Genomic DNA, 10039 nt, shown 5'->3' on the forward strand with positions numbered 1-10039 from the left:
ATCTTTCACTCAAAGCTTTTGCTATTTTGTTTCAAAAGTTCTGAATTGCTGCAAAATTTCTGATAAATCTATGAGCTTTTTTCAACTTCTCTGAAGCATTCAATTTTAGTTCTTGATCCACATCAAAGAGAAGTAATCCGGTGATATTCACATAGAGCTTCTTACTTCATTCTTTTGATATTTTGATTTTGGAAGTATATTAGTTTCTAACGTGTACTAATCAGCTTTTTGTGTGAGCATTATTTGTACGCATCTATTTGAATTATTTCTTGTAGATTGACAATTCCAAGGGTTGTTTGGATCGTTGGCTAAGCAAGGGGACATTGCTTAAAAGGGCGGGCTCTAGCCTATGTAAGGAGTGATCGGACGAGGGGATATCGTTTGGAGAAGGCGGGCTTTAGCCTTAACCAAGGAGTGTTGTAAAGGTATTATTCCGCCCGTTAAGGGAACAAGTTTAGTGAATCCTTTGGTGGTTTGCCAAAGGCGAGGACGTAGGCTGGGTATAAGCCGAACCTCGTAAAAATCTTGGTCTCACTCTCTCTTTTTCTATTCTTTATTTTTAGAGCATATTTAAATTGCGTGGTTGGTTTAATTTGACAATCATATATACTATGTGATATAGAAATCAAGTAAACTAAAGTTTAATTTTGATTTGGGTTGCGAAAATCGAAAGGGAGTACGTTGGTTATACCATATTTTGCGGAAACCATATGGGAGTACGTTACTTGGTTAACAGCGCAAGGATAAATTAACTGAGAGTTTATTTGAGTTCTGAATATTGAGAATAGTGTGAATGTGTTGTTGAAAAACATATTGAAGAAGTAAATCTATATCAGCTAAGTATAAATTATAAACTATAGGGCTTACAATTTCATATGCTTGAGATTGAATGGATAGTGTTTTTATTCTAAAAGTGCTAAATCTTGAATTTTACATCAATCTTATTGTGCTGAAGTGAATTTATATTTGGCAATCAAATTGGGTATATTGATTTGGAAATTGTGATTAATTGATTAATTGTTTCTACTTTCAAAGTGTGGTTGAAGATTGAATGTTTGTTTGTGTTTAATTGATTGGTTGTGTTATTGATTGAATAAAAGCACTAAGTTCTTAATTGATTAAAGAATTAAACAAACAAGTCAAGAATTGGTTAAAATAAATAAAAGAAGTTCAAGGTAACTTAAAAGAAATTAAAAGAAATTTTTAGAATTCAATTCACCCCCCTCTTAGGAAGCTATTTCTAATTTCAGTTTTTTTTCTTTATTTTCTAGTTTAGCTGCATCACATAGTCATGGAGAGATGCAACTAATGTCTTTAAATCTAAATTTATGTTGACATGCCGATTTTTTTTATTATAAAGGAGGGCGGTACCTCCAATTATTTATTAATATATCCTTACTTTTGACAGAGGAATACTGTGGTTATAAGACAAGCATTGAGAGATTACAAATAAAATAGACATTAAAGGCCTTCCAAAAACAACACCAACAACCAACCAAGACAGGACTATAAATCCAAACCAAGCTAAATAAGAAACAAATCTAAACATGCCTAGCAAAAAACAAACATAAAAAAATAAACTAAAATAAAAAAAATCTAACCCAACCAAACAAAAATCAAGAGGATGAACTAATGACGAAGGGAAGTGAGACCCAACCTATCTATCCAAAGGATACCTTTTAGAGAACGTGGTAAAATATGTTGTTCTTGGTAGATGACATTGTTTCCTATTTCTTCTTCTCCAGCGAGAACATCAGCCGCACTATTGCCTTCCCTATATTGATGGATTACCATGAAGTTCACTCCTTCTATGTTGACTTGTCGAATGCTCCTTTATTTTGCCAATGTATAAACACTCCTCTTGTTTTTATTTGCTCCCATCCTTGTTGTTACTCCCATATTTCTTGTTTTGAAGATTTGGGTTTGGCCAGAATGCTTGCAAACTCTACATCTTCTTATGTTCCAGGAAGTCTTCACAACCAACACTTCTCTTACAAGAGTGCGAGCTGTTCCCCATTATAGTTTTAACTTTGACACTCTAGAGGGACTAAACACAATGCGCCTAACCATAGGTATAATTCCATCTAGTCTGCCATGGATAGTGAAATCTATTGAAAGAAATGGCAAGTTTTTTTTTTTTTTTTTTTCTCTCAGTTTCTTGTTAGGAGAGAAACAAAGGGTGTACAAATGGGGGGATACAAAATTGAAACTAGGAATAGCTTCCCAAGAGGGGGGGGGGTGAATTGGATTCTTTTTAATATTTTAATGATTTATCGACTTTAACAACCTAGAAAACAAGATGTATATATGTATATAAATAATAACCACACTAAAGAATATAGAAATTTAAATTTACAAATCAATCAATGAAATCATGATAATTCAATCACTTAATTAAGATGTAAAAACTTTTGTTGATTTCCCTGTAAACTCTTAGCAAACACTTTACTTGATCAAGATTTCCGCAGATTAATCAACGTACTCCTTTCTCAGGTTTCCACAAACGATTAATCAAAATGTACTTTCTAAATATGATGTACTTTTTGTTTCTTTCTCAATTTAGAAACTGCAACCTGCACATATAAATCATATAACAACAGCAAGTAAGAAATGTAAAGTAAATCAGAGAGAAAGAGACAAGAGTTTTTACGAGGTTCGGCTTCAACACAACCTACGTCCTCGCCTTTGGAAAAAACACCAAAGGATTCCACTATATTAGTTCCATTACCTGGTGGAACAATACCAACTTACAATACACTCCTTCAATTAGGCTAGAGCCCACCTCCAAATAACAACCCCTTATTTGGTTCAACGATTCAACAACTCAGAATCGTTTAAGAAAGATAACAAAGGAATATGTGTACAAAAGAGAACTCTCACAGTAGAGTGAATTAATACACCAATCAGCTCACTTTATACCTCAAAGAAATTCAAATATAAGAAATTTCAAGCTCAATTACTTGGTATGGATTATCAAATAATTTTCGAAAGAAGATTAAAAGATTCTGATTGTTGGAAAACTTTGCTTCAGATTGTAAATCAATTTCAGATCAGAGGTTTTATCTCAAAAGAATTTTAGAACCTTTGACAACAAAATTTTGAATACTTGAAGATTAGTTTGATCTAAAACCTTTTTAAAAAAAAAAAACTTACTTTGATCTAAAAGCCTTTGAATATCTTTGGATCAGAAAGGTTATTGAAAAGCACTAGATTTGGAAACTTTAGAGGATTCCTCAATTTCAAAATTCTTTTAAATATTTCATCAAAGTTCTTTCTCTTGTGCGATTTCTCTTTGAGATTAAGACTATTTATAGAGGCTTTAGAAATCATCTATTACTCCCAAAGATTTCTAAAATTCATTTTCAAATATTTTGAAATAAATGTATTAAAAAACGTGGTTCAAAAAATCTTTTTGTTGAGAAATTTATTGCAAACGTTCGAGCGGCAGTCGCCTGCCACGACTTGGCAGTCGCTTGTCACAAAGCAATTTTGAAAATAGAATACAGGCAGTCACTTGTCTAGCTACTGACTTTTAAAAGGACTTCTATTTTAATTTGGCAGTCGCCTGCCTCAACATGGCAGTCGCCTGGCCTTTCAGTATTTAAAAAAAAATTTCTTTTCTTAAACCCTTTCTTTTTATTGATTTGAAAAATTATTCTTTAGAGTATATGTTTAAAACATATTTTTAACTTTCTATGAGCTTCAAATTTCTTTATACTTGAGATTTACTTTGAAGTACTTACATTTGAGAATATCCTTAAAAGTATAATTTAGTCTTCAAAGTTGTTCTTCCATCATTTTTGTAGTTGCATTCTTTCCTTTGAGCTTTTCTCAATATGACTTCATTCTTCATGCTCTTTGTAATCCATGAACTTTCTTATGCACTTGAACTCTGTTATTTTCCTGAAAACTTTTACTTAAAACATATTAAATATATCATTTGATTTGTTATCATCAAAATAAGAATTGTAAGCCTTATTAGGCCAACAAAAATGAAAACAATAGGCCAAATGGGGATTTAAGATCTATGGAAAGGTTTCATCGGTACATTTATTTAGTTCCATATTCTGATCACTCATGCTATAATGAGATAAATATTTCATTAAGCTTGCTCAACCAACGAACATGAAGGGCATTGTATCCTCATCGTTTTGCTATGCTGATCCTTTTTGCTATTTTGGCCATCGTTGGGGAACAAACCAACCACCACAAAGTGTTAAATTTGACAAGTTAAATATTAATGTTGGTGATATCAGTGCAGTGAAAGGTAAGAATATAATCCAAGAATAGAACATGAGTGATGAGGAATTTGCTAACACGTGGCCTAAGGAGACAAGGTTGTGACATAACTCTTGTAACCATTAGTAGTTGTAGAGTAAGCTTGTAACCATTTTTCCCTCTAAAAGGTGGAAATCTGTTTTGTTTTTTGTTTTGTATTTTCCAGCTCTTGTATATAAACATATGGGGTATGTATTCAGTAAGAAGTCATTGTTTTTTTTTTTTTTTTTTAATTTTATTCCATGATTCAGTGAAATTAGAGTTTATTTACAAAGAGTATTTAATTTTAAATGGTATCAGAGCTTACAGTTCAAATCTTGGGCCAACATAGCGTAACGACTTGCCTATCTTACCATAACATTTTTTTTCCTCACATACATAAATATCATTCTTAATAATAACCCTGATAACAATATAGAAAAATCAGCCCGAACCCATGGGTGTCGAAGATGCACCTGTTATACACAGTGGACACCTAGGAAGTGGAAAACATAGATTACATTCACAAAAAATGGTACCAGAGTTTCACAACAATCCATAACATTTCTATTAATATAAATATACAATCCTCCAAAAGACCAAAAAGAAAAACTAGGATCATAATCCAAAAACCATCTGACCTTAGTTCAGTAACTCACCCTCCTACCGGGATAGTACGAATTGCCTCTACCGACGTGGAGCTCGGTCCGCCTGTCTATTCGAATTTCTTGAAATGTTTTGTAAGCTAGGTTGAGACACCTCTAAGTAAAGGAAATAAACTAATATCAGTTGTGTGGCGGTATGGGTATGTTCGTACTATAATAGATAAACAATACATAACACATGTTTAGATAAAAACTGGTGATATAATACTTGATAAAACATTCATAACCATGATCATGTTAAATCATAATGAATTTCAATTGTTATAAAATCATCTGCTATAACTGATAGTATTGAAATATTACCCATGATGGATAGCTAGCTGATGTCATGTATTACCCCTATGACTGGGTTGTGTAACCCGAAGGCGGGACCTGACGATGGCTGGCCGACCACTGCCAATTCAAATGTGTCTATAAGTATGATGGGCCTACCTTACCCTGGTCCAGACTACTAGAGGGATGTCTACAACACTATACTGAAGCCGCATCGACTATCCATCTCCCACACTCTCTACTAGCAAGTGTGGTAGCACTAATCTAAACTGAACTGAACTGAATAGCTACAGTACTGAGTCCTGAATATTAATCTAAACTGAACCATCCGGGTTCTGATAACATATAGTATGTTTACATATACTAATTTAACATGAAATTAGATTGATAGCATTTTTCTAAATTCTGACATATCATACATAATCACGGCTTTGCGCCGAATAACATAGATAATTACAGCCTTGCGACGACTATCAACCACGGTCTTGTGCCGAACATATTATAACATACTGAACTGACATTTGTACAGTTTATCATAAAATTTTGAAACCATAATTTCCTGTATTATTTATGGTTTTCCTGAAAACTGTTGTAAACATGCTTTTACTGAGAATCCGACATAACATAATATTCATAAAATGATACTCATGCCACGCAGTTTTAAATACTATTAAAGCTAAATACCTAAGCTGAATATATTTCTGATTAAATATTTTTGAAAAAACAGTTTTCTTGTTTAACAACAGTATTCCCAAATATTCTGATATAACATACATAATTATTGTAGATACATACTGTTTTAAAATAATAATTTTTATAAAAAAACTAACTTAATTTATCTCCTGACCTGACTATTGAAAAGCCCACAGATTTAGCTAAATTTACTTATGTGGCATTCCTAGCTCAACACCCTAAAATCAATATTTTTCCAAGAAAAACTTTAGAATTATTTCATCTCCTCAATCCATAAATACCAAATACCTTATAAAACTTAAAATAATTTACTTACCCAAATTTTGGGATGGTGTCCAAGTTGGCCAAACCAATGATCTACTCCAGTAGATATGAAGAGAAACTTCCCAAGAGTAATGTGGCAGCTTTAGATCATCAAATCGACAAAGAATCGGGCCAAAAATCTAGAGAGGAGGCAGAGGGGGATGGGTTTTAGAGAGAGATAGAGAGTGATCTTCATGTTTCTCTCGCTCAAAATGAGTTTTAGGCCTTTTATAGAAATGCTTGTCCACGTGACCTCGTCAACGAGCTACGTCACGTCGTCGACGAGTCAAAGAAGAAGTTTCGTTGACAAACACTTACTCCTCGTCAACAAATTCAGGCCCTGGAACAACCCTCTCGGTAACTTCTCATCGACGAGACATGCATCCACGTCGATGATCCCAAAAAGCCTATTTGAGCGTTCGTCAACGAGTCCTTGCCGTGCCTTAAAATTTTCCTTTCTATCCTTTCTCTTATTATTTAATTGCTTTGATTTATTGGGTCTCTATACACAGAATCACTGATGTCCTAGCCAATTTCTTTTCATTTTCTGCTCGTCTTTTCAATCAAATTCTAGAGCACCATCCATGGCGTTCTCTGAATCGAGTGATAAAAAAAATCATATTACTCCTTTGAACATTGAAACCAATTCTCCAAATTTATATTTTCTCAATTCAAATGAAAATCTAGGTAATATCTTGGTTACACAACCACTACTTGGAATGAAGAATTATCACTCTTGGTCAAGGGCTATGATCTTAGCTCTCACTGCCAAAAAGAAAATAGGTTTCATTAATGGCAAAATTGCTGAGCCAAGTCCAGAATCTCCTCTCTATGAATATTGGTTAAGCTGTAGCACAACGGTGATTTCATGGATGATCAACTCCATGCATGTTGATGTCTCGAGTAGAATAATGTACTGTCAAACTGCTAGAGAAATGTGGCTTGAATTGCAAAAACTTTGTTCACAGGGTAGTGGCCCCAAAATCTACAATGTTCAGAAGAAGATTTCTAACATTTCTCAGAACTAGATGACAGTCACTGAGTGTTATACAAGATTCAAGAAACTATGGGATCAGCTACTAAATTTGGATCCATTACTAGAGTGTATATGTGGAGCCATCAAAACTTTAAATGTTTCTCATGACAAGACCTATGCTTTGAGGTTTTTGATGGGTTTGATTGAGAATTTTGAGAATATAAGGACTCAAATTCTGATGCAGGAGCCTTTTCCTTTGATTAGCAAGATTTATGCCTGGGTTCTTTAGGAAGAGTCTCACAAGAATGTAGTACACAGAGGATCTTACATTGCAAATCCTGATTCAGTGGTGATGTATGCAAATTCGAAGGGAAGTAACTCTGATAATTCTACTTGGAACAAAGGAAATAATAAAAGGGAGAGACCTTTATGCACTCATTGCAATATGCTTGGACATACAATTGATAAATGTTACAAATTACATGGTTATCCACTAGGATATAAACCTAAAGGAAGATCAAGTGCTAATGAGGTTATTTGCAATTCTAGAATAGCACCTGAGAATTTTTCAGTTCAATGTCCTATTTCTAAAGCTCAGTGTGAGAAATTATTAACCTTCCTTAATGCTGGATGTAACTCTGGTAAGAATCAACTTGCAACCAATGTCAGTATTGGTAATGGATTGGCTAATTTGGTTTCAAGAGTTGTTGATATGTGTTCATTTGATGGTGTTCCTGCCACTACTGATGTGGCAACCACTACATCTTATTCTCAAACTCATAACAATTACCTTGAAACCATGTCTGGTATTGTCTCTAATCTTGCCTTCAGTCCAAATTTGACTCATTCCATTTTTTAGCCAAACAGGTTAATAGAACCTGTCTTAAATCTACTAAGTGGGTCATAGACACAGGTGCTACTGACCACATGGTGCATTCTATGTCTTGTTTCAGCACCATAATTGCTACATTGAATTCTCACGTGAATTTGCCAAATGGTGAGGTAGCCTTAGTCACACATATTGGGACTGTCAAAATTAATGAAAACCTCATCTTATATAATGTTCTTTGTATTCCATCATTCTGTTTTAATCTCATATCAGTTAGTTAACTTGCTAAATCTATTTAGTGTTGCCTTATTTTCTTTAATAACTTGTGTTTCATCCAGGAGCTTGCTCATCGGAGCACACTTGGTCTGGGTAAAGAGTGCAATGGTCTATACCTGCTGGAAGATAGCGAGTCAGCCTCTTCTTCTGTTTTAGTTGTTTCTTCTATTAATGAAACTCAGCCACATATATGGCATTTGAGGTTGGGGCATCCTTTAAATGCCAAGCTGAATTTACTCAAGTCAAATAACGTATAGATTTGTGATTCAAATGAAGATTTCTTTTGTGATGTTTGTCCCATTGCCAAACATAAAAGATTACCATTTAATGAAAGTTTACATATTTCCAAGAATTGTTTTGATTTGATCCATTATGATTTGTGGGGTCCATTTTCAATATCTACCATTGATTCTCGCAAATATTTTCTCACTATAATGGATGATTGCTCTAGATGTACATGGGTTTACTTGTTGAAACACAAATCACAAACTCAGTCCTTATTAGATCAATTTTGCACTATAGTTGAAACTTAATTTTTTAGGAAAGTAAAGATCATTAGAATTGATCATGGAACTGAATTCACTATGAGTGATGTCTTTGCTAAAAAAGGAATTTTGCATCATTTAAGCTGTGTTGAAACCCCTCAGCAAAATGCAATTGTAGAGAGGAAACATCAACATATTTTAAATGTAGCAAGGTCACTCATGTTTCATTCTCATTTGCCTTTACATCTTTGGGGACATTGTCTGTTAACTGCTATATATCTAATTAATAGAATTCCTAGTACACCTCTTTCTCACAAAACCACTTATGAGATTCTTTATGATAGTCCTCCTTCATATGATCATTTAAGAATTTTTGGCTACCTTTGTTATGCATCTACTCTTGCACATAATAGATCCAAATTTGTAGTAAGAGCAAGGAGGTGTGTATTTCTAGGTTATCCTTTTGGCATAAAAGGTTACAAGGTTTTAGAGTTGTCCACAAATGCAGTTTTCATATCTAGAGATGTGGTTTTTCATGAACACATATTTCCTTTTATTGATGGTAAAGCCCCAGTTTTAGACCCTTTTACTTCAATTCCTGAAGTTGATGGTCTTGCATCTTCCAGCTTAGGTAATGGTTTTTTTGTCACTCCTCTTACTATACAAGATGAGTCTATTGCTTGTTCAAATTTTGTTCTTGATCCTATTCCAGTTCAAGTTTCTCCACTCCATTTTGATTCCTCTCCTGCAATTTTTGATTCTACTACTCCTACAGTTCCCACTTCAGTCACATCTGAACCTGCTTCTACATTTGCTCATGAGCCACCATCAGCATCTATTAGAAGATCATCTTGGCAATCCACTAAACCAGCTTACTTACAGGATTATGCTTGTGCTACCACTTCTGCTACTTCTCATCTTTCTGGTGCACCTTGGGATGTGGATGATGGGCTCATTTACTCACACTTGGAGCCTTATTATTAGTCATATTTGTTGGTAGTCAACACATTTCCTTAAGAGCCACAATCCTTTTTTCAAGTTGTTAAAGATCCTCGTTGGAGAACTACAATGGAGAAAGAAATTCAGGCCCTTGACCAAAATCATACTTGGGAGTTGACCACTTTACCTCCTGGTAAAACCCCATTTGGGTGTAAGTGGGTGTACAAGATTAAGTTGAATGTTGATGGAACAGTGGAAAGATATAAGGCAAGACTTGAGGCTAAGGGGTACACACAAAGGGAAGGCGTTGATTTTCTTGAGACCTTCTCTCCTGTTGCTAAGA

At 34.3% G+C, this 10039-nt stretch overlaps 1 protein-coding gene across 1 annotated transcript; it reads left to right on the forward strand.

Annotated features, from left to right (window-relative positions):
* Positions 1-4125: 4125 nt before the first annotated feature.
* On the forward strand, positions 4126-9741 carry LOC131148176 (uncharacterized). The gene is made up of 6 exons (XM_058097906.1): positions 4126-4267; positions 6879-7051; positions 7457-7918; positions 8035-8169; positions 8335-8474; positions 8814-9741. The coding sequence occupies exons 1-6, from the start codon at positions 4126-4128 to the stop codon at positions 9739-9741; spliced, it is 1980 nt and encodes a 659-aa protein (XP_057953889.1).
* Positions 9742-10039: the final 298 nt, after the last annotated feature.

Source organism: Malania oleifera, chromosome 2 (assembly GCF_029873635.1).
Source record: "Malania oleifera isolate guangnan ecotype guangnan chromosome 2, ASM2987363v1, whole genome shotgun sequence".
In the NCBI taxonomy this organism is placed as follows: Eukaryota; Viridiplantae; Streptophyta; class Magnoliopsida; order Santalales; family Ximeniaceae; genus Malania; species Malania oleifera.